Source organism: Cupressus sempervirens, chromosome 3 (assembly GCF_028749045.1).
Source record: "Cupressus sempervirens isolate cs-2001-9-10 chromosome 3, ASM2874904v1, whole genome shotgun sequence".
Taxonomy (NCBI): Eukaryota; Viridiplantae; Streptophyta; class Pinopsida; order Cupressales; family Cupressaceae; genus Cupressus; species Cupressus sempervirens.
Window position 1 is genome coordinate 231246718 of NC_143120.1, and position 24542 is coordinate 231271259.

The following is a 24542-nucleotide window of genomic DNA, read 5'->3' on the forward strand; positions in this document are numbered from 1 at the left end:
TAGCAAATTCGCAATGGGTAGAAAAGATGAATGTTGGAAATATAACGAAGAGTTTCCTGGAAGAACCAAATATCAAACAAAATGTATTTTTTGTAAAGAAAAAATAACTTCTGGAGGTATTTATAGATTGAAATACCACATTGCTGCTATACTTGGACACGATGTTACAATTTGCACTCACCAAACTCCTGAGGCAAAACGCACTTGCTTAATGGCATTAGAAAAAATTGAAAAAGACAAAGCCAATAGGAAAATGCAACTTGAAGGGTTAAGGGGTATTGGCTCCCATGTTCTCGCATCCGCATCTGTAGCCGCATCCACATCTGCATCTGCATCAGCTTCTACATCTGTAGGTTGTGTTGGAGAGGGTTCTTCTAGGCCTCCTTTTTATCCTAGTTCTTCTGCTCGTGCTAGTGCTAGTCGGTCACATACTGAGACAGAGTCCCACACCAACCTATTGTAGCCTAGAGTGCGGAAAAACAGAATGGATAGTTACTTTGTGCCCCGCACTACTCCTGGTTCCCAACCCACGCTTGAGGGCATGGGTTTGAACAAGGAAATTCATGATGCTGCCAGAAAGGAGATATGCAAATTTTGGTACTTTTGCAACATTCCATTTATTGCAGCTAGGTAATTGATTCTTTTTTCGTTGTTTTCTTTAAAGTTAAAATTAAAAGTAAAAGTAAAATTTATTTATATTTACTTGTTTTATAATTTGAGTCTTTGACATCTAAATTTTTATTTGTGACAGGGCTCCTTATTGGCAGAACATGATAGATGCGGTTGCTATTTGTGGTCCGGGGTTTAAAGCCCCAACTGTGGCTGAGTTGAGCGGATACCTCTTGGATGAAATGGTAGAGGACATGAGGGCTGAGCTCGAGGAGAACCGAAAGGAGTGGATTGCAAAGGGTTGCACCATCATGACTGATGGTTGGACAGATAGGAGGAATAGAACACTCCTCAATTTTCTTGTATCCTGTGGAGGTAATTGATCATTCTACTTTCCTACATACATAATTGTAAATTTTGATTTGTTGAATGCTAATTTGTTGATGATCCATTTAATTTTAATATTCTAATTCGTTGTTTTGTTACTTGTAGGATATACCATGTTCATCAAATCCATTGATGCTTCCGCACATGTAAAAAATGCCACATACTTATGTGAGGCTATTGAGGAAGTCATAGCAGAGGTGGGAGAACAAAATGTGATCCAGGTGGTGACGGATAATGCAGCAAGTTATGTTGTTGCAGGCAAACTTTTAACTTTTCAAGTTTTTAAAATAAATTTATTTGAATTTTGAAATTTGAATTTCTAATTGACTTAAAATTGTTGTAGGTAAACTTTTGATGGAGAGGCACTCCACCATATTTTGGTCCTGTTGTGCGGCACATTGCATTGACCTCATGTTGGAGGAAATTGGCAAACTTGAGTTTGTCAAGTCATGTGTGGAAAGGGCAAAAAACATATGCAAATTCATTTATAATCATTCATTTGTCCTTAGCACAATGAGGAAGTACACAGAAGACAAAGAGTTAGCTCGCCTAGGTATCACGAGGTTTGCCTCGAATTTCATCACCTTGCAGTCCTTGTTGACATCAAGGGATGAATTGAGGAGCATGTTTGTTGGGCGGGAGTGGATTTCCTCTTCCTATGCTACGACCATTGTAGGGATAGATGTGGCGGATTGCATATTTGATGAGGATGGTTTTTGGAAACCCGCTAGAGAAATCCTGTAGGTAAATTTATTGCAATTTAACATTTAGTATTTTACTTTTACTTTAAGTTATATTATTTTATATTTAAGTTTTGACTCAAGTTTTTTGTTTTACTTTATATGTAGGTCACTGAGCCCCTTGTAGCTTTGCTACGAACTGCTGATGGGGAGAAGCCCTCTATGGGCTACATTTATGAGGGCATGGATAGGGCCAAGGAGGCCATCAGAGCCCAATATGCAGGAGTGCAGGAGAGGTATGGCCCTATTTGGGACATCATCGATAGGAGATGGCAGAAACAGCTCCATCGACCCATCCATGCAGTAGCTTACTTTCTAAATCCGGCATATCGTTTCCGTCCTGAGTTCAAGGCGGATGCGGAGGTTCTCACTGGCTTATACACAGTGATTCAGAGGTTGAGTAGCGATGATGATAGCGCTGCTGCAATTGTTGAGCTAGACCAGTTCAACAATAAAGAGGGGCCACTTTTCTCTGGCATGATGGCCATAAATGCTCAGACAACACTACAACCAGGTAAAAATTAAATAATATATTCAATGTTCATGAATCTGGATTCTAATCTTAAAGTTGATTATGTAATTTTAGAGTTAACTTGTAATTTGTAAATGAGACTAATTGTTTCTATTTTCAATTTTTCCCTTATTGCAGATAGATGGTGGCAAATGTTTGGGGCCACAACCCCAAAACTTCAAAAAATTGCCATTCGTATTCTGAGTCAGCCAAGCAACGCTTTTGGATGTGAGCGCAGTTGGTCCATGCTCGAGCACATCCATTTGAAGAGGAGAAACAGGTTGACAGTGCAAAAGTTGAATGATATTGTCTTTGTTCATTACAACCTCCGTCTTAGGATCAGACAGATTTTGGGCACTGACTCCTCTCCGATCATTCTGGAGGAGATTGATCCAGAATCAGAGTGGCTCACAGAGGTTGTGGATCCAGTCTTCACTAAGGAAGACCGTGTGTGGGTTGACCAGGTGGATATAGAGGCTGAGGCAGCTAGAGCACGTTCTTCAGGCATTGGTAGACGCACACATGCACGCACAGGTACAGGCCCTAGCGACGTTCATGAGCCCATCTTACATGCGGGAGATATGGCTCGGGAGTCCTCTAGGACCTACATTAGACACCTTGCTACTAGGCAGACTGGATACTCAGAGGCTGAGGCTGAGGCTGCAGCTGAGCTTCAGGATGATGTTGAGGATGATGATGATGACTATGAGTCTGAGGCTTGAGCTGGAGCCTTGTTTTTATATTTTGTTTACAGATATTGATACTGAATCATTGATAGACATATGTTTCAAACTTTCATGGATCTTCATCTTAGATTCTTACATACATTTATGATTTGATGTCTTATGGATCATCTTACATACATTCTATGATTTAAATCATTGTGATCATTTGATTTCTATTTACTTCAGCTAGCCTACAATTTACATTTTAGATAACATAGTTACATATGTGATGGATTTTATGTTCCATGTTTATGTATGTTAAGTTTTAACTTCTATTTGATGATGTTATAGTGTGTTTAAGTTATATTCAATAAAGGGTGCATGAAATAAGTTTTAAATTGTTAAAATCTTTAAATTTTAAGAGTTTTTTCAAATTTGCCGATTCATCGCCGATTCATTGCCGATTCACGATTCGATTCGGCCTTGCCGATTCCAATCCGATTTCGATTCTTGTTACTTTGGCGTGAATAGTATTTGCAACAAGTTTATTGTTTATTCCTTCTGATTTTGGGGTTTGGAAGGCTGCCAACTACATCTGCAAAAATACTACAGCAACTAAGTCCAGGTTTCTTCTGCCAGATTTTTATACTTTGCATTGTAGTTGTTGAATACGAGACTGATATTTGTCACAGCATGTTAAACAATTGTATGAGCACATTTACATGGCAAAAATCAATATTTAATTAGCACATAAGAAGTTTCAGATTTTCCTATATATTGTAGTATGTGTGCCAAGTGTTTGACAAAAATGCTATGTTGAGTTATTGGGAAAATTTATTGATATCATAAAGTAGCTTGCAAGTTTCTTTATTTGAGAAAAATAGGGGAGGATACTACAGTGGTATTAGAGCTATAAGTCCTGCCATCCTGTGGAGGTCTTATAGGGAATTTGGAACAGCCGGATAGAGAGGAAAGTGTTTGACGAAATGTCAAAACACTAAAATCAGAGCATTTATGTTTGAGCATGCGCCAGGGGCCTTATAATTTCCGCAATACCAGAGCAAGACAAAATAGGATTACAGACCTGGAAAGCGAATAGTCTAGTTGATCCGTGCAGGTGGACATAGAATCCCGTCATACAGACATAGAGGAGGTATTCTTTGATCAAGACAACAATGTGGGTGACTGAGATGACAGGAATACAGGATTAGGCAGAGGCGGGAATGCCGGTCCAGATCAGGGAGAGGAAAGATACTTACAGTTATTAGACACCTTGGCACAGGGACAGGGATTAGCAGAGCAGAGAGCACAGGAACAAAGTCAGAGATTAGAGCTTACGATGCAGATGATGGCTCGTCAAATGGGGTTGAATGCTAATGTGGGTGGAGGAAATAATCAGAATGGTAATAATCAGGATGGGACACATAATAGAGGCGAACAAGTTGGGAACAATTTCGTTCATGCATCCCAGCAAACTAGGACAGTGAGTTCGAGGCCCATGATTCCCAGATTTTCTCGTAGAGCTCCAGAGCAGCCCGTACCAGAGCCCCAGATCACTGATATATAGGACCAGTTGAGGAGAGATTGGGATGTCGGAGGTCCAAATTTCACTGCTGCAATTACCTTTAGGGAGTATATGGATGTGCGGATGAAGCATATGCCACGTGGACATGACAGGAACCAGAGCTATGAGCTACGGAAGAAAGTAGGGAAACTTTAGTTACCATATTATGAGGGCTCGGGGAAGTCTACAGCAAGAGCTTGGGTTCAAAAGCTTGACACATACTTTCAATTGAACCCTATGCTTGAGGAAGAAGCTATTAAGTATGCAGCAATTCACCTGGATGGGTTAGCAGACGAGTGGTGGCATCATGGTATGGTCACTATGGGTCATGCACACATTACCTCATATGTGGAGTTTACGGGGAGACTGATTGAATGTTTTGACAAGAAGGATCCAAAACTCCATTGAACGTTTTGACAAGAAGGATCCAAAACTCCATTTCAAGGAGTTAGCTCAACTTAAACAGTGGGGATCATTGGAAACATACATTTCAGAGTTTCAGAAACTTGCATTATTAGTAACAAATGTATCTAAACGGAGGATATGGGTTTTATTTATGGATGGGTTAGCTGATCCGTTGAGAGGGTGGATTAAAGCTCTCAACACTCCCACTTTGTAGGAAGCTATTAAGAAAGCTCGTGACATGGATTCCTCTTCATTTTCTAAAAATAAATTTCAGGCAAAGAGTTTCCCTTCGAGGAAAGATAAGGACATGAAACCTTTCCATAGAGATGCTCAACCACCTAAGGAGGAAAGTAAGAGGTTGGACAATGAGACACTTAATGATCTTAGGAAGAAGAAGCTTTGTTTTCATTGCAGGGAGCCTTGGGATTTGTCACATAAGTGTCCATTGAAAGCAAAAGCTAAGCAGATGGAGTACTTTTCAGCCGAAGAGTCAGTGGATGGAGATTCAGAGCAGTCATCAGAATTAGATGGAGATGAGTATAATTCTTCACATGAGGAAGCTTCTCAATTTGACAATTTTGGTACTCTAGATCTAAAATTAGATCATCATCCTCAACCCCATTTGGAATAGGGACTAAGTGTAGATTTATTATTTGTTACAAGGTGAGTCAACAATAATCCATCTTGATCACTTCTTTTTCATCCCGAAGATCAATCCAAACATCTTCCATATGATGAACATGGGTAAATGTTCGTTTCATTTTTGAATTCATACCCCTATAATCAAAATAATCCTGGGTTTTTCTTTAGTGTGATCATCTGCTGTTCATCCTCCATACACCTGGCCTTGGAATAGTGGTCAATGCATACTTACCAATTTGTAGGGGATTTTGGGAGGAAACCCCAAATCTTGACCTATGTTGGGTAATTTGATATGCTTGGATGACCATGCGTTGCCTGACCAATTCCATAAGGATGATCGTATCAGTAGGATACTATTGATATTTTGTAGCTTCTCTTGGATAAACTCTAGCAAAGATATATATATATATATATATATATATATTTACTATACATGAGATGTATATATACACATATATATTAGCTATATATATACATATAAATATATATATAAATAACTGTAAGATTATGATTATGTTAATGAATAGACATGTTCCTTGACATGTCTATTCTTTACTCACTTTCATATATAAATATAAGAGGATGCTGCATTTTAAAAACATATACCATAAACAACCAATACTATTACATTTGCAATCGATCTTTTGAAAAACAACATGGTATCAGATTAGATTTCAATCCTAAGGAAACAATTTTATTTTAGAGCTCAGAATTGTAATCATCGATTCTATGTACCGTGCTACTTATGAGGATGTTGAAGTTGATGAAATCCAACTCCGAAGACGCCCAAGATCACCTGCATGAGAAAACCTGTCAAAAAGAAGCCAAGGAAGGAAGAGCGTGGAGCTAGGTAAAAATCGTAAACGGACATGAGAGACCACAAGATATTGCAACACAAGAAAATACGTATTTACAATATGCAAGAAGTGATGTTTTAATACAATGAAGGAGCCCGAATATAAAGAGCTCCAAGAATCTCCTAGAACAAGCTAGAAGATGCTAGGAGATAAGTGTGACAACTAAGCAGACATCCACATGAGGTGGAAACTCCTCGAACAAGGTGAGAGGATAAGTATGACTTAGAGAGAACAAACTCCCGTATTGTCGACAACTTATAGCAAATTCCTAGACTACAACTAATAAATAAAATGCATTTACCTAAGTAAGCTTAAGTAAATAGAATAAATAATTAATAATTAATTATTTACTCTAGCACCCCCCCTTAAGTGCAACCTAGGGAAATGCCTTAAGCTCAGAAAACTAGGAAATGCAGAATGGGTCCCGACAACAAGGTCATGTTAGGTACCCATGTACAATGCAAGAGATGCAACCTCTGAAAATGGGGAAAGAGAGAAAACCACGTGGGAAAAACCCTCCCCCAAAAAGAGATAAAAACCTAGTGAAGAATTGAAGAAGCCTCGAACTAGGGGAATGTCCCCTAAAATAGGACCAAGAAGTGATCATGAAGAGCATTAGTGAAGCAAGAAGAGCCGCAAATTTGCCATCAAGAAGAAAAATGCTGATTTGAAGAACCTCCATGGAAGAAGAAGGCACGAACCGAGCATGTCTATATGGTAGATGATTTATCTCACCGAAATGCATAGGTAGCCAGCCACTGCAATCGCCTTGTATATAAGATCAACCACTCAATACATAGTTCACACTATGGAACCATCGAACCACGGATGCATTAGATCAACAACATAACCCCCCCCCTTAATGCAGACGGGGTGAGATGACAGACAACTGAAAAGGTGGGCCAAAGTCTCTTGCAAACGAACCAAGAACGACGAGAGAGAAAGAGGTACAAACACCTATAAAGACACGGTCACAACGACGATGCATGGGGCTAATGTTGTGGAACGGACACTCACTTGACAAAGGGAGAATGCCTAAAACAGCAAACAACTATCCCTCTCATGGTGCTTTATAAAATAGTGCATGTACAACTGACTGAAAACAACGTTCATGACCCCCGAAATGCAAGAGTGGCACTTTATCTCAGTGCGATACATAAAAGTGCTTCAAAATGATAGCTACAATGATCAGAATAAGGAAAAAGCTGACACAAAAGATAGGGCAGCCTAAAACAAGGGAAACCATGCTAGGAAAACAATCCTTGGGCCTCAAACACTGAAGATATCCATCATATAGCAAAAATGCCAAAAATATTATAGAAAGAGCATGTGCCAAAATCTAAGGAAAAGGATAACATTTCTAAAAAGATGACAAAACCAGTTTTCCAAAAATATAAAGTTTTCAAAAAACTGACATGGGACACAAAAGATATGCAAGCTGGAGTCAAAAATAGAACTTTGGACTTCAATTGAAAAAAGGGGAACAAAACTGCATCAAAACCTGAAAATACCTGAACCAATGTTTCCGTCTCAGAACTAGCTTTCCGGCGCTTCTTTCGGATCGGAAAAATACCTTCGTATGCTCAAGTTATGGGCAAAAAACTGCAAGTAGGTCCCAAACTGACCCTGGAGCTTAAAATTGACGGCCTAGGAGCTGTCGCAGCAAAAAAAAGTGCCACGTGGCAGATACGATGGCGTGGCTACTGACGTGGCGCACGTGCCACGTGTCACCCCCACGTGGTGCCAAGTGGCGCTAACTATACCAGGTGCTGCGGCTGGTGGCAGACCAATGAAGATCTGCTGTCGGAGCAGAAGGACTGGCCGAGGCGGTGACAGAGGGTGGCACGCTGGTGGAGAAACTGAGGGCGCTGCTTGCGGAGAGCTGAGGACGGGCAGCGTGCGGGTGGCGCGCCCAAAAATATTTATAAAAAAAAAAATTTCTTCGAAAATGTCCATACAATCCGTACGGTAGCCTGTAGGGCAAAAAAAAATTGCCTCTTGGAGGCTTGTCTCCAAAATCGAAAGGTTTTATATAACTCTTGATTGCAAATGGCCTTCCGGATCCAATAACAGCATCCGTTTGGGCTGAAAGTGCTCTGAAAATTCGCTATTCCCCCGATTTGAAGAAAAAATGCAGAAACAAACTAGGGTTTGTGACTTCAAGTCACGGCTTGAAAAATCCTTCAACGAAGCAGCAACAGGGAGGCTCTGATACCATGTTGGAGTTGATGAAATCCAACTTCGAAGATGCCCAAGATCACTTGCATGCGAAAACCTGTCAAAGAGAAGCTAAGGAAAGAAGAGCGTAGAGCTAGGGAAAAACCCTAAACGGACATGAGAGACCACAAGATATTGCAACACAAGAAAATATGTATTGATGTGTTGTGTTGCGTTGATACAATGAGGGAGCCCGGATATAAAGAGCTCCAGGAATCTCTTAGAACAAGCTAGAAGACGCTAGGAGATAAGTGTGACAACTAAGCATACATTCAGATGAGGTGGAAAGTCCTCGAACAAGGTGAGAGGATAAGTATGACTTAGAGAGAACAAACTCCTGTATTGTCAACAATTTGTAACAAACTCCTAGACTACAACTAATAAATAAAATGCATTTACCTAAGTAAGCTTAAGTAAATAGAATAAATAATTAATAATCAATTATTTACTCTAACAGAGGATTCTCTCTTAAGATCTCCAATTTATTGCCACCAGCCAGACTCTATATGAATTAACATTGAGTATCTCCTCTTATTCAATTCATCAAGGAAGTCTTACGAGTCTAAGAGGATTGGGTGAGTTCATCCTAGCACCATAATGGTGTTTTGCTACTTTGAATCAAACACTAAGACTTTACTTCCCTACTTGCGACATGTTGATAAGATGGATTCCATTAGGTGTGAGCATGATTATCACAGGATTTATGAGGAAGCACACAGATATGAGGGTGCAGTGCACATAAGTAGAGAATTTAGACCAAAACGGGATGCGTGGCCCTTAGTCAAATGGTTAAACAAAAATCACCATCGTAGTGTGTACACGTGAGATTATGCACAATGACTAATCAGTTGTTTTGCCATTAAAGACTTGACAAGCACTACATGACCCTTCATTGAGAGGTGAGTGAAATCGTGAAACGAAACAAAAGCAAAAACTTTTAGGGCGACATATGGCTCAGTGTGTAGATTAGGAAGATAATGAATGGAAAGAGAAACAGTCAAATAAAAAGAACATAATATTGATAAGCAAGGAATTACATATGGTGGACAGTGATTTCGTACGAGAAAAGAATTATGATATCATTTAAATAATAAGGTGCATAAGATATGTCTCTTACCAAGGAACGTACATCCTTCATACCAGACACTCGTGGATAGTAGGTAAGGGTGTCCATGTCATCGGTTGGAGAGAAATGATCCACTGTAGACCAAGAATAAGTTAGTTATGGGACTATCAGATCGAAACTAGACAACATTGATGATCACGATTGAGCTATTCATGAAGGGCATTTTCACAAATTTGAGTCATTATTTGTGTTCAGAGGTGGTGATTGCAAGGTAAAGATCTGGGACTACAGGATATGATGATGCCTTTATGCATTCCTAAGGCACAATAATGTAAATATTAATAAATAAAAGGAGTTAACAATTCCTATTCCACTTGCCATGTAAGGAAAGGACCTTGTCACATTCCATACATTGAGGGAAGAGGATCTTATAGGGACGATACAATGATCAAGCTAGCCATGGTCCACATGGCATTGAATTGGGCCAACCTGACAAGGGAACGACCACGCATGCAGATTAATAAGGAAAACCGATCAATGCCATCCAATAATAAAGGAATTAGCTTGGATTGAATATTTGTTAACCTATCATCCGAAGAAAATGAAGCACGCAAATGCATGTATTGTAAATAAATGATTGGCGGGCGGTTTCGACACTTAGGGCAGCCGTTTAATGAGCATGGCGATTAGATTTTAAAAGAAAGAAAAAAAGGTGATATGGCTAGTGTAGTTCAACTACCATTGAAGGCGTGTTATTTTGCAAACAAGGATGAAGACGTGATATCTTTGAAATGTAAGAGAGTAACTGAGAGGCGAGGGGTAATTCAGTTACTACAAAGACAAATCCTTGTCCCTTATATGTCAATACAAACTTCCACAGATCATGCAATACTGACTAGCTTGGTTAACATTATAAATCTTACTACCACTCAGCTAACAAAGTAATCTTTAAGATTATTAATCTGTTTTAACCTTTGGTAACTTAGTTGCAGAAACATAAACCATAAGCAAATAACATGAACACAAATGACAACAAGATTTAATGTGGAAACCTAATTTGGGAAAAACCACCTTGCAACTAGTCACAATAATTTTCACTCTTCTGAAGTGAGCTAGGAGCCATCCTTTTTAAAGGTTACAAAACATACTGTTAAGTATGACCTTGTTAGAGGATTTAGATCACCTTATTAGAAGTGGCCTGGTTAGAGGTCTTCAAACACTTCAATCTTAAAATGTCACCTTGTTAGGGGGTTTACAAAATGACTGTTAAGTCAACTTTGTTAAGAGATTTCTTTACTGCCACAATGGTTAGAAAACAACAACAATTGACCTAATTTATGAAGCAACTTCCTTTGCAGATTCAGATCGTTGTTCTAGCTTGACCTTTGGATCCTTCTTGATCAAATGTTCTTTGCAGTTTATCTTCTACACTTTCTTGCTCTGCTTTTCCCTTTGCTCACATATCCATCTTTTTTAATATTCCACATCTTACATTTTGTCCTCACAACTTGACCTTTCTTATATATCACAAGACAAAAGTCGACTTGAGCACACTTCTAAAACATTAATAAACATCCAAATAGTTGGTCTCAAATAATAAAATATTTGACAATTTTTGCTGTCACTCGGTCAATACTAGGATTCAATGCTCGGTAGACATTGTGACTCCTTTGATGCCCAACCACTCGGTCAATACTATTCTTCTTTTGATGCTTGACCACTTGGTTAATACTGCAAGTAGGAATACTTTCATTAACTGATTGCTCGGTTAATACTGCAAAGCCTTCTTTACCTGACTGCTTGGTTAATACTGATATATGCAAGGTTAATACTGCAAACTCTATATTGGTTGGTTGATACTAACATTTGTGTAAACATGAATGACAACGTACAATTAAAGAATTGTTTCCAATTGTAATATAGAGGGAGAAACAAAGTTTCAAATATATTAATGTCTTTTTGATCGTTGCACACACCCTGATGGTATGGTGGGACCCATAGCGAAATGATTCGGGGTTTTAATGACGACAAATTTAATATGGTGGAACCTACAATGAAATGAGCCCGGGTTCAAGTGGCAGCAAATTTAATATGAAATAGACCCATCAAGTTACATGGAATACTAAAAGGTAAAATAAGGTACGATTAAAGTTTTAATTTCTATATATCATGATATTTTATATAAAATTAAGCATTATGTTATCTTATTTCCATTATTGAAAATAGAAAATGAAGCGTTATGTTATAATCATTTATGTTGTTGTTAGGCATGAGTTAAAATTATTAACATACAAATTAATGATAATATCCTTACTTGTATTTCTATAAGAACTATTTGCCTTTATCTTTTTTTAGGACTCTCTTGTAGGAAAAGAGAGATTGAGATTCAGAGGGAGCCTGACATTTCATTAGAGGCGACCTTGAAAGAGATGGAGTAGATAGAGGATATGATTCAGTCAACGTTCAGTGATCTTAGTCATGTTGATTCAAAGGGAGTAAACCATGTTGAGGTGGATTCTTCAGTGATCAATAAATTGTAGTAGTCAAGAGGATTGTGATTCATGAATATACCTTGTGATTAAATGATTTTAATGCACCTACCCCCTGTGTACATCATGAAGAAGTGACAACTTCCAAATGATGTCACTTGTATTTGCAGAAGTTATTGAAAGGTGATGATCTTACAATAACTTAATTTTCTATTATGATGGATATCTTACGATGATCGACTTAGCATATCTCAGACCCATTTTTATTTTAATTGTTTATGTAGGATTTTGCCGTGTCTTTTGTCAGCACGCAGTTTCTCCCTCAACAGGCTATTTATGTTCGTAAGGTTGAGTTGTTTTGGTATGCGATTTTGGATTATTTGATTGTAATGCAAATTTCCGTTGGAGTTCAGTATTGTTTGCCATTTCAAAAGTGGAAGATCTTCCCTACTTAGCTATTACGGTTTCGGTGGGATTCAACCCTCACCCTAGTTTGATTCTCTATATTACTTTGCTTCGGATCTAACACATTTGGAGTGCCATCTTTCTTTGCTAATATAAATTCCGTGTTCTGTGACAATTTGCATACACCTTTTCTTTGGTGAATATCTTGTTAATATTGGGCATCCAATTAATAGTGCACATATGATGTGGTCATCTTAATCTTCATTTCATGGATCTACAGCTATGGTCATTTCTAGATTGCCTTTAGATTGAGATACCCTTTGGCCAAGATTGCCTTCAGACGAAGATCTCCTTTGGGTCAAGTTTTCCTTCGGATTGAGATAGGCTTTGCCTTCAGATTGAGATCCCCTATGGATTGAGATTCCGTTCGGCCAAGATTGCCTTTGGATGAAGATCCCCTTCGGACTAACGTTTCCGAGATTGCCTTCAAACTGAGATCCCCTTCACACGGAGATGCCCTTCAACCAAGATTGCCTTCAGGCGAAGTTTTCCTTCGGATCGAGATTGCCTTGAGACCGAGGTAGCCTTTGCCTTTGAACCAAAATACCCTTCGGATCGAGGTTGCCTTCGGACTAAGATCACCTTCGGACCTAGATACCCTTTGATCAAGTTTCCTTTTGGATGAAGATCTTGTTCGTATTGAGGTTCCCTTCGGACCAAGATAGCCTTCGCCTTTGGACCGAGATTCCGTTCAAACTATGTAATGTTCCCGTTATAAAATAAATCATTAACAAAACTATTGTTAATGAGTCGATTGATTTAATATATCTTTGACCCATTTTTGTTTTGTTTCCCTAGTTTGTGTAGCCGTCAGCTATCTTTGTACACCCTCAGAAAGTTTTCCCCGATAGGTATTTAAGCACGGCTTGTACGTAGTCGTAGGCATGCATTTTGGATTAGTTCTTGGTTTTGCGAATTTCCATTGGGATTCTTTGTTGTTTGCCATTTTGGAAGTCAAAGATCTTCCCTACTTGGCTTTCCGATTTCGGTGGGATTCAACTCTCACTCTATTTAGTCGTGTGTAATACTTCGCTCAGATCTGGAAAATCGGAGCACCATCTTGTGGCAAATATTATTTGATGAATATATATGTTCTATGTCCATTTGTGTTTTGGCATTGTCTGATTAATTTGGTTCTTTAAGTTCTAGTTGCAGCATTGGACATTTTCCCACGATCCATGCACCATGTGTCTCACAATTGGATCGTCATTCTGTACCCTTCCCTCCTCCCTCTTCACTGCACAAACTTGTTCCATCACCGTACGACAAATTGGGCCTTCATTCCCCTCTTGCATATACCATACGGCCCATTTGCTCTCTGCTAGACAATTGCTCCCATACACCGTACAACCCTACCATACGACCTTCCCTTGTCGTCTCATTCCATTGTATGGCCATCAAGTGCCTACCGTATGACCCTTGCATACCTTCTACCGTATGACCATCAAGTGCCTTCCCTACCATACGACCATCAAGGTAATACCGTACGACCTTGTTTTCAGCCGTATTCTCTGTCATCATACAGTGCCAGCATTCCTTTCCCATCGTACGAACCCCAATCCTTTCATCGTCATACATCGTCCATTCTATACAGTCTTGTTTCAAATGTATCCACTTAGTGTCCGGAGGTAAGGAATATTACAGACTGAGATAGCCTTCGGCCAAGGTTGCCTTTGGGCCAAGGTTTCCTTTAGACAAAGATCATCCTTGGGCCAAGATTGTCTTTGGAACATTATAGACATGACCTCCTCACTTGTCCAAGCAGGATTTCATATTCAGGTGGTTTGAGGCAAGTTACTTCTGCTTGATTGCATCTTCTCCGTTAGTTTTAAATGGCAAAGTGTTTTTGTCAATTGGTTGCATTGTTTCTATTTGAGCTGGCCAAGAACCCCAATCGGAAATGGTTTCTGTTTTATCATGTCCATCAGTTAGTACTCATCTACTTGTTGCATCTTTGATCGTGTAATAATTTGGCTTTGAATCTAATTCTTAGTAGATCTATACAAGTATATTCTATTTGGGCCATGCAATATATATGTTTAGTATATATGTTTAGTACAAATTGTATCCTCTTTGTGCGCATGAAATGCATTTGTATAGGTACTGACAACCACTAATCAAAATTTCTAAAATAAGCCATGAAAGCTGACGTAATCTATCTAGTATGTTTTTGGGTGTGTGGTTGGCTATTATTAGCCGCCTTTTTCCAAATCTCAGCTGCTATTATTCTTGCATTGACGTTTATAAAATAACCTAGTTTAAATGTATTTTCTTGTGCATTTTGTGGAAATTTTGTCAACTGTTCTTTAGATATCGGAGGGTGTACACATTCTTAAATTCTTTTCATAAGGAATACAGAGACCTTCTTTGGAAAACTTAATATTTCTACAAGAAAAAACTGAATGATGATGGATGTACCCCTTTCTTATTAGTATCCTATTTAATTCAATTGAATATGCTCATTCTCTTAAAAGTATTTATTGAAGAATCTTGGGTCCAGTGCAGAACAGTGTGATAGAAATTGCCATTAAACTTGGAATATAAAGTCATATGTCAGTGTAATAATTTACCGAATAAAACAAAATGAGCATAGATATCTTAAAAATATCTATCTAAAAGATGCTGATATATAATTATGATTGTGGTATCTGTTTTGGACTAATGATGGATCCACCCCTTATCGCTATCTTATTTAATTCAAGTGAATATGCTCATTCTCTTAAATTATCTAAGAATCCTAGGTCAAGTGCAGAAGAATGTGATAGAAATTACCATTAATCTTGGAATATAAAGTCATAAGTTAATGTAATAATTTACTGAATAAAATAACACTAGCATAGATATCTTAAAAAAGATCTAGCCAAAAGATTTTGATATATATTATGATCGAGGTATCTGTTTTGGACTCATTACATAGGGCAGCTTGATGTCTCGAGATTGATATTTGTTAATTTAATATGTTTAAAATATTAATTTGGCATTCATTGAGTGACTTAGTGTTAATGTTTAGGATGTTTGGTAGTTATCAATCATTTATTTCTGAAATATTTGCACATATGTTGCATAGGGACTTCTGTGGGTGCAGTTCGTCATTTCTACTTGGGCATGAATTGATTGACTTTATATTAATGAACTGAATAGTATAAAAATAACTGATCTGGATCTTTCAGTAATTCATCTTTCTAAACCTTCAATTATATTGACTTGTTAATACTCTAAACTAGAGAAAAAAGTAGAATTAGGGGGAGTATTGAAAAAAATAGAATTATGGGGATAGTCTTGAAAAAAGTAGATCGAGATACCCTTCAACCAAGATTGCGTTTGGATGAAGATACCCTTCAGACTGAAGTTGCCTTCGGACTGAAATCTCCTTCGATGGAGAAAATAGTAGAATTAGGGAGATCATCTTTCCACATGTTCCTTCTATAAGCTTCTCGAACGATCCACCACCTCTTGAAGAAAAAAGTAGAATTAGGGGGATAGTTGGTCTAATCATTGAGTTCTTAACAATTGCTTTGATACATTCATTTATGGAAACAAGGGTTTCTACAAAGTTAGTCTATCGATCATTGGGAACGGTCACTCCCATTGATAAGCATAAGTGAGGTAGTGAAAGGTTCTCCAAAGGGCTGCAGCTGATTGTGTGAAAGATATTCAATCTTTCATGTTGATATCATTATGTGCAGATTTCTTGGTGGTCAACTTGGTTGAGAACTTCTAAAGTGTTGGTTTTCTAAGAATCGATTGCAGATGTAGCAGCACTGCCATGTATGTGGTATGTGTTTTCCAAATGCAGTAATCACTTACATTTTTATTGAGCGTAAGCCATGAATAGAAATGTCCCTTCATGAGATGTGTCTATTCATTAATCAAATAATTAATATAATAATATATTTGATCCTTCATATATATTATATTAATTTTTCTCATTTATTTATATCTCAATTATAAATAATTATATTATTATCCAAGAGAAGCTATCAAACATCAACAGTCCCTCTTAGGTAGGGAGAATAAACATAAGACATATATTACACCATTGGTAATATTGGCCATGACAAATTTTAAGTATTTCTTTGATCAGAGATTTCCATCATTTTTATCTTACATATAATATCAAGAGTATTGGTTTCGATAGTAGCGATGTATGATATTCATCAAAAACTTTGAGTAATGGTCTCCAGAATATCAACACTTGATATTTACCATATACTCAATCAGGCAATGGTCTGTAGAATATCAACATATGATATTCACCATATTGATATCGCATATGAGTATTGGTCTCCAAAATAACAATATATGATATTCACCAAAGACTCTTTGAGTAATGGCCTCCAGAACATCAAGTCATACGATATTCACCATGTACTTTGTGTAATGCTCTCTACAACATGAATGTGCATAACATTCACCATATACTCAAAAATGTTTATAAGGTATGTGCACACGCATTCTTATAATTCTTACCACATAAACATCCACCATGCAAAAGTATAATCTATTATGATATATATATATATATATATATATATATATATATATATATATATATATATATATTGTAAGATATCCATCATAATAGAAAATTAAGATATTGTAAGATTGTCACCTTTGAATAACTTCTGTAGATACAATTGACATCATTTGAAAGTCATCACTTCCTCATGATGTACACAAGGGGAAGGGCCATTAAAATCACATAGTCACGAGGTATATTCATGAATCACAATCCTCTTGACCACTACAATTTAATGACCACTGGAGAATCCATCTCAACATGGTTTACTCTCTCTCAATTACTGAAGGTTGAATCATATCCTTTATCTGCTTCCTCTTTCTCAAGGTTGCCTCTAATGATATGTCAGGCTCCCTCTGAATCTCAATATCCTTTTTCTTGCAATACAATACTTATAATTAAAATAAGAATGTTAGTAGTTAAAATCATACCTGTTCCTAACAACATAAATATGTTTCTCATTACTATTCTGATTCACATTATGATTCTCAATTGTGTGTGTATAATTTTATATTAAAGATACTCTCACTTATTATATTCATATCATATTAAAATAAATGAATATTTACAATGTGATTCTTACCAATAAAACACACCTCTATACTCGGTGCTCGAGGCCTCTACCTCTTATATCCATATGCCTCATCCATAATATATATCAATGACCCATAGAAGAAATAGTGGTCCTAATATTAACTTTGCATGTTTATGTCCTTATTTTTGAATAATAATTCTTCTCTGTTTGTATTGAGCCTCAATGGTGTTTGGTACCCAATTTTCTTGATGGGTTCCCCATATATCTTTAGTACTAAAATGATATTATTCTCAGCATCTTTCGTCATAGGTACTTGTATTTATTTTCTTGTTCAATAGCGTAGCTGGCTTCATGTTCATCATTAGCCCTTATCTTATCGTCCACAATTTCCCTTCATTACCATTCCCATGCTGGTGGTGACGTGACATGTGGATCCTTATGGAAGATAAATCTCCAGTAGTTACCTTTGTTGACTGCTCCTCCATAAATGATGAGTGACACACTCTTTGATGATACTTCATTTTAGTCTGCACTTTGTAATATTTTATTTCTTCTTTTGGAAACGCTCTCCAATCTCGTAGATTTCCAACTTCGCTAGTTCATTGTCGGAGGAACGTTGCTCCATAATCATTCACAATATTTGCCCGGACGCATTCTGCAAGGGTTTACAAATTTTAGTTTTCAGAAGAGTTTGTTGAGTCTGTTGAAATGCACTTTGTGCTTTTCAGGCTTACATGGTGGACTTCCTTGCACATATAGGCTTTCACTGTTGCAATCATGCCACTGGTATTTGCCTTTGTGGGTTCCTTAGTATTTGCAAAATAGTTTGAATGCCGACTTTGCTTCTTTCATCGATATTTGGGAGTTATTATTTATGTATGGTGATAACTTTACGAGCCTTTGAACAATCCCTTGATGAAGAACTTCATACTGCAAGTAGGTGTTAAAAACATTTCTCTATCGCCTTTGTGCACACGCATAGTCTAGTGGTGGGATTCATGTCTTCAATGTTTTGATGTGTTTTGAGTGCTGCTTTTTGTATCGACAAGTCCCTCTTTGCAGGAGACTCCTAATGCATGAAGAATTGCACATGGGTGCTCGTTTATGTCGCTTAAAAGAAATCTTCCTATTTGAATAGTTTTCCACATTAAATGCATTTGTTGGTGATTTGCCTAGTCTCGCAATGCTTCTTTCAATGTTGTAGCGATTAGGTGCATATGAAGAATGCATCTGCAGATTTCGTTTTTCATTGACATGGACACATGCTTCAATTGCACTTATTTCATTTTGAAAGTATTGAACCGTAACTCTAATACCATGTTGGTTTTCTGAGGATTGATTGCAGATGTAGTGGCGGTGCCATGTATGTGTTATGTATTTTCCAGATGCTATAATCACTTACATTTATTTTGAGTGTAAGCCATGAACAGACATATCCCTTCATGGGACATCTTTATTCGTTAATCAAATAATTTATATAACAATATATTTAGTCATATATATATATTCTATTAATTTCTCTCAAATATTTATCCAATGGAAGCTATCAAACATCAAGTACATTCCCTTGTAAGCCAAGAGTCTTGGTCATTACTTAGTGATTGTAATCAGTTACTTGCATTTTCATTCTAATAAAATGTTTAGATGTTTATGAAGACTTTTGAAAGCATTTCTATTGCTACCAATTGAAGTTAAGCATACTAGGGGCAATCTGCAAGATATCCCTTTGTGTAAAGTACTTGACAAGATTAAAAATCATAAAATAAGAATCAAAATTAGTAAGAAATACTACAAAAACCCAACAAGATAATTTTTGAAGAAAAAACATTGAAACCCAAGAAATAATTTGAGGAAAATTTATTAAAATCCACCAATTAATTTTTGAGTAATTTCTTTTATTAATACCTAATAGATGATTTTTGAGGAAAAAATTGTAAAAACCCACCCATAATTTTTTTAGGGGAAAAAATGAAAACCCATCATTTTTATTAAAAGCTAACAAATATGAAACCTTTGGCACAAGTTGAAACCCTTGATCTGGAAAAATCCTGAAAAAATATCTAGATTATTTTTGGAGAATGCCCAAATTTGCAAATGAAAAAAATGATATGGAGACAAAAACCAAAACCACGTGTAGATCACGTTGACAAAAAACAACTTGGATTCGCCAAGAAAGCGTAACCTGGTTGCAAGAGGACACAAGTGGATAGAGACAACACCATGAGTTACAAAGCACACAAAAAAATGGAGGTCGCAAACCTTCAAAAACTTATGAATAAAAAACACAACTAAGGTGTTGAGCCACAAAAAGGGATTAAAAGATGCTTAAACGCCTGCGAGCAGAAAAAAGCATGGTCTTTGAAAAACAACCAAATTGTCACATTGCAAACATAACTTGACGTGCACATCAAAAAAAGACCCACGATGCGCAACTAGAAACCTTTTGCTCAATAAGCATAAAAAATGCACTCACGGGATTTCGTAAATGACACTTAGATGTGGGCAGAAACCCTTTTTACATGGGCAAAATAACCCACACATAGATTGGGAAGTGGTCACAAACATAGATCTTTGCAAAGAGTCCAAAAAAATACATAAGCCTTTCACATCTGTAGATTAAAACTTTAAAAAACAAAATTTTCAAACTAGAAACTTTGAATGAATATTTTATTAAAAGATCCGTTAAAAAAAGACACATTTTTAAAGATGTTTTGCTAAATTCTGAAAAATCCAATTGGCTTTAATACCATATTGTAGTAAATCAATGTTGTATTAAACAAAAGAGATGAAAACTCCTTATATAGATTTACAAAGACAATGTTTCTATTATGAAACAATTGTGAACTAAAGACGAAAGTAGAAATTGCATAACAAATTGAAGACTAAGTAAGATGACCATTAAAGAAGCATTACATTATTTTAATAATCCAGAGCTGAGCATTTCAAGTCTTGAAGGATATTATTAGATACTTGGTCATTATTAGGTTTTGAATAATCTGGTGTTTTTCTACTTTACCTTTCGAATACCATTCCTTGTGTTTTTTTGATTGGTAATATTGTTTTGTATTACTAATATTGAAAAAGAGAGTACATTATATCGGTATGGCATCAAGCCTTGCATTTATAGCTACCCTTCTCCCTACATATACCATTAGGTAAATATAACACAAAAAAGAGTATTAACACTACGAAAGTACAGACACCCACCCCTACATTAACCAAACTTCAACCCAAAAAGCAGTGCCACCACCTCCATCGTCAACTACACCTTGAACTAGTTGGCTGCTTACTCTCGAGTAAATATTGGGTAGCACGATCTTCTAACCTTTTTGTGTGTTTACCTCGCACTCTTTCAATTTCTTGGATCTGCTTAGTTTTATTAGAGGGCTCCCCAACTGAGACCCTTTGGCTCTTCCTTTTTTGAGTTTTGCTCCCCACTCTTGTTCCACGAGAGACGTTTTCTTTGGTTTTCACTAGAACACAACAATCTATTTGCGCATGACCTTTGGATTTGCATCGAGGGCACAAAAATCCTCTCTTTCTATCTTTGGTCTCCAGATTCCCCCATTTGCATGTATCTTAGTCTTTTAAGGAAGAGGAGGGAATGACATTAGATTGAGTCAAAATCTTGCATAATATATGTAACATCTATCTACCTAGATAAAGGGTTCAAGTTGCCTATATCTGCTAGAATGTCTTGATTTTCTTGGGGAGATTGTACAATCAAATCTAGATTGGATTTCTTCAATCTCTTGCCTCTAGAGGTTGAAATTTGGTATCCATTCAATGAAAATGCTTGTGCCATCCATTGAGTAGGATCACCTTCCATCTGTCTCTTTTGGATGGAAACTCCTCTAGGAGGAAACCATTAGGGAGGGATCAAAGCTCTACATTCTTACCCTAGTTTATATTGCATCATTGTCTCAATTTGTCAAAACCTGATCAACTGTCCCTCCCACCCCACCACCACCACATTTTATGAATAAATCAACATCCCTCAATGTTGCTTTTGTGATTTCTATTGATCTCCTAAATCTAGAATTTGTGGCGGTGTTGCCATGTCATGAAGCTTGCGTTTTTGCTGACCTACCATCCTTTGAGGATCAATCTCCAATTGGAATATCCTTTTTTCATTTCTGGGTTTTCTTGTTTGAAAGTCTTTAAAATGTATCTTGTTTGGGGAATGCTTAGCTCTTTGGTTGTCAGATCTATCAACTTTTTTCTCCCCTTGCAAAAACCAGTCGTACCTTTGCCCTCTTTCTTGCTTTGTTGGAATTGCTTTGCACAAAATCAATACAAATGCAACTCTTGTGCCACTCTAGGTGGAGAATTCAACCTCACTCCTGTCTATTCATTTTAGGATTTCACAACCTTGTACTAGCAAAAATGTAACCCATTTTTGAGTTGCATTAGAGTTTATGGGTTTAGCCTTTTTTTGGTTCTTGTACGCTGATATTGGTGTTTAGAGGACCTTCTTGTGGAGTTATTTGGCTCTCTAGTGCCAATTGTGAGTTTGGGTCTGTTTTGAGGGACTTTTTTTTCATAGTAAGTCAATAGTTGAATGAGCTCAGATGACTTAGAGGAGTTATATGATGCTTGTAGATGTTGCTTTTGACTTTTGGTTTGGACTACAAGATTCTTGGAGGGAGTTCTATTTTTAGTAAATCACCGAGGTAGAACCATTCTTCATTTTTCTATTGTTGGGATCACTCCTGTGCTATCAAATTGTTGAGTCCGGTGTTGTTAGGCCATTTTCACAAGTTGGGTCATTATTGGTTATAATTTAATTACTTTGAACCAAGGTTGCTATTGTAATTGAAATTGTTTAATGGGCAACTTAGTGTTATAGTTGTTGTAGTTGAGATGAATATTTTTAAATCGTGGCACATGAAACGGGAAACTTGTGTGTCAGGATATCACTTTATTAGTTAAAAGGTTGATTTTGGACAATGAATGAGTTTAATTAATAAAGTGACTTTATTATTTGTCAACTTTAAACATAAAGTTGCTGTATGAGAAATGAAGCTTTTTAAGTGAAAGGTGTAACAAATAATATATATGTTGTTTGGTGTGAAGAATAAGCTTTGGCTCTAAAATGTTATAAAAGTACATTCCTTGCAAGAAGTCGATTCATTCTAATGTGTTTATGTTTATGCAAATTAAGTAGTCCAAGGGTTTGATGTGAGTGTTGGGAAGTTCTGAATTTCCATCATTCCAATGCTGTTTGAGTTGGCCACAACTGCCAATGAATTATGAGTTATTTTCCTAATCTGAGATCTTCATTTCGATCCGTGTCTGGAGAGTTTTGAGCTAAGAAACGGTTGGCACATTGACTGCAAATTGTTTGAATGAGGTATGGTTACAGCTGGGACTTGAAATTCTGCAATTTCTAACCAAGGTAGTATTTTAAGGACTTGTGTTAACTATTACTATAGCTGCGTTCACTGCTCAGGAGCTGTGTGGAGTTTGATAGCAGCAATACTTCTGAATATTGGCTGCGATCTGTCATAGGGTTTTGGCGTGGGAGTTAAACAAGCTGCAACAAATTGTCTTTCACATCCAGTGTCAATGTTAAAATATACTAGGTTATTTCTATAGAATAAACTATTGTATATGAGCATTTGCAATTATGAAATCTGAATAAAAGCAATCAAACTGGGGATCAAAAGTTAGTCAATTTCTTTGCATTTCAAGTTAGGCATTTCTCTGTGTTCAAAAATCCTAAAAAAAGCATATATGCTCAAAAACATTAAAAAAAAACCTTCAAAACAAAATAGTGACTTCTAGAGCGGAGATTTTGAGTGAGCCAGTAGGGCTCGTTACAGAAAATTATATATTTGCCTCAATTCTCCCTTTGTTTTGGTCTGATTTAAATTTCCTATTTGGCTTAGAAGTTCTGAATGAATAGGAGCTGTCTTTCGCCATAGTCTTTCATATCTTCCTCTCTGCCCTCCTTGCTGCCCTAAAGGAATCCTGTTAACAACTCTAGACTTAATAGGTTCAATACAGGTACCCTGTAATAACCCCTGCTGGTACCGACTTGACAAACACCAATTTTCTTTACTTTTCATATGTTTGACATTTCTTCCAACACTTCGCATGCAAGCTTAATCTCGCTGTACTTTATTTTCAGATTGTGCTCTTTAAGTTTATAGGCTGCAAATGAGGGTATTGAACACTTCTAGGAATGCAAGGTTGTTATAAAAATGATATAATAGTTGTTTCAGACCTTTGGTAAACATTAACATGACTGAAATTACCTATTACAGCTAATAGACATAAAGACAAACACTTGCCACGTGTCTCATTATGCACCTACAGCCACTAGGCATTTTTACAAACACTTGGCATGCATAATAAGGAGTGAAACACATAACTTCAACTTGACATTTCATCAAACAATTGTTATGCAACCTTGTAACCCCAAACCATTTACAATGACAATTAATAATAATTACAACTTTGAGAATTCAACTACAGTATATACCAAATTACAATTCGCACTTGCAACCATCAATGGCGTTTGATAGAAACTTGCAGCAGTACAATGCCCACATACAGGTCAAACTTTGCACGCTAATTAACTCCTCTCTCGATGATAGTTGCAGGCCTTAAGGAGAGTAATAACTGCACTTGAAGTCCCACACAAATATGGAAACACAAACACCAATATGCAGCCGCCTTAGCCTGGAAAACTCTTAATTGCAAATGCTGGTACGCAGCACACTCAGGCATTCAATTTCAGGTATTATAGACGTTTGATTTCCTTGCACTTACATGCCCTATATTGCAGATATCTCACAGTACCAATAAACAACAGCTTGGGCATTGGGAATGCAATAACAGCTCACAATTAGAACTATGATGCTTG

General features: G+C 37.0%; 3 protein-coding genes across 5 annotated transcripts in view; all 3 read left to right on the top strand.

The window, feature by feature from the left end:
- CTC1 (conserved telomere maintenance component 1) overlaps positions 1–24542 on the top strand; it is a 283472-nt gene that overhangs the window by 125233 nt on the left and 133697 nt on the right. The window lies entirely within an intron of this gene.
- LOC149565690 (uncharacterized) lies at positions 144–1287 on the top strand. The gene is made up of 3 exons (XM_089823354.1): positions 144–984; positions 1102–1244; positions 1276–1287. Exons 1-3 carry the CDS (start codon positions 771–773, stop codon positions 1285–1287), a joined length of 369 nt encoding a protein of 122 aa, XP_089679480.1. The 5' UTR covers positions 144–770.
- LOC149565691 (uncharacterized) lies at positions 1231–3146 on the top strand. Of its 2 annotated transcripts, none has more exons than XM_089817224.1 (3): positions 1231–1740; positions 1845–2250; positions 2386–3146. In XM_089817224.1, the coding sequence occupies exons 2-3, from the start codon at positions 1899–1901 to the stop codon at positions 2967–2969; spliced, it is 936 nt and encodes a 311-aa protein (XP_089673350.1). In that variant the 5' UTR covers positions 1231–1740; positions 1845–1898; the 3' UTR covers positions 2970–3146. The 2 variants fall into 2 exon arrangements, with proteins under 2 accessions (XP_089673350.1, XP_089673351.1); XM_089817225.1 differs by having other exon boundaries at positions 1231–1736.

Excerpts from the sequence above, each read along its gene's own strand:
- LOC149565690 (XM_089823354.1), top strand. The coding sequence starts at position 771 with ATGATAGATGCGGTTGCTATTTGTGGTCCGGGGTTTAAAGCCCCAACT. Across the intron at positions 985-1,101 it reads TTTTCTTGTATCCTGTGGAG|GATATACCATGTTCATCAAA; the intron begins GTAATTGATCAT and ends TGTTACTTGTAG.
- LOC149565691 (XM_089817224.1), top strand. The coding sequence starts at position 1,899 with ATGGGCTACATTTATGAGGGCATGGATAGGGCCAAGGAGGCCATCAGA. Across the intron at positions 2,251-2,385 it reads TCAGACAACACTACAACCAG|ATAGATGGTGGCAAATGTTT; the intron begins GTAAAAATTAAA and ends CCCTTATTGCAG.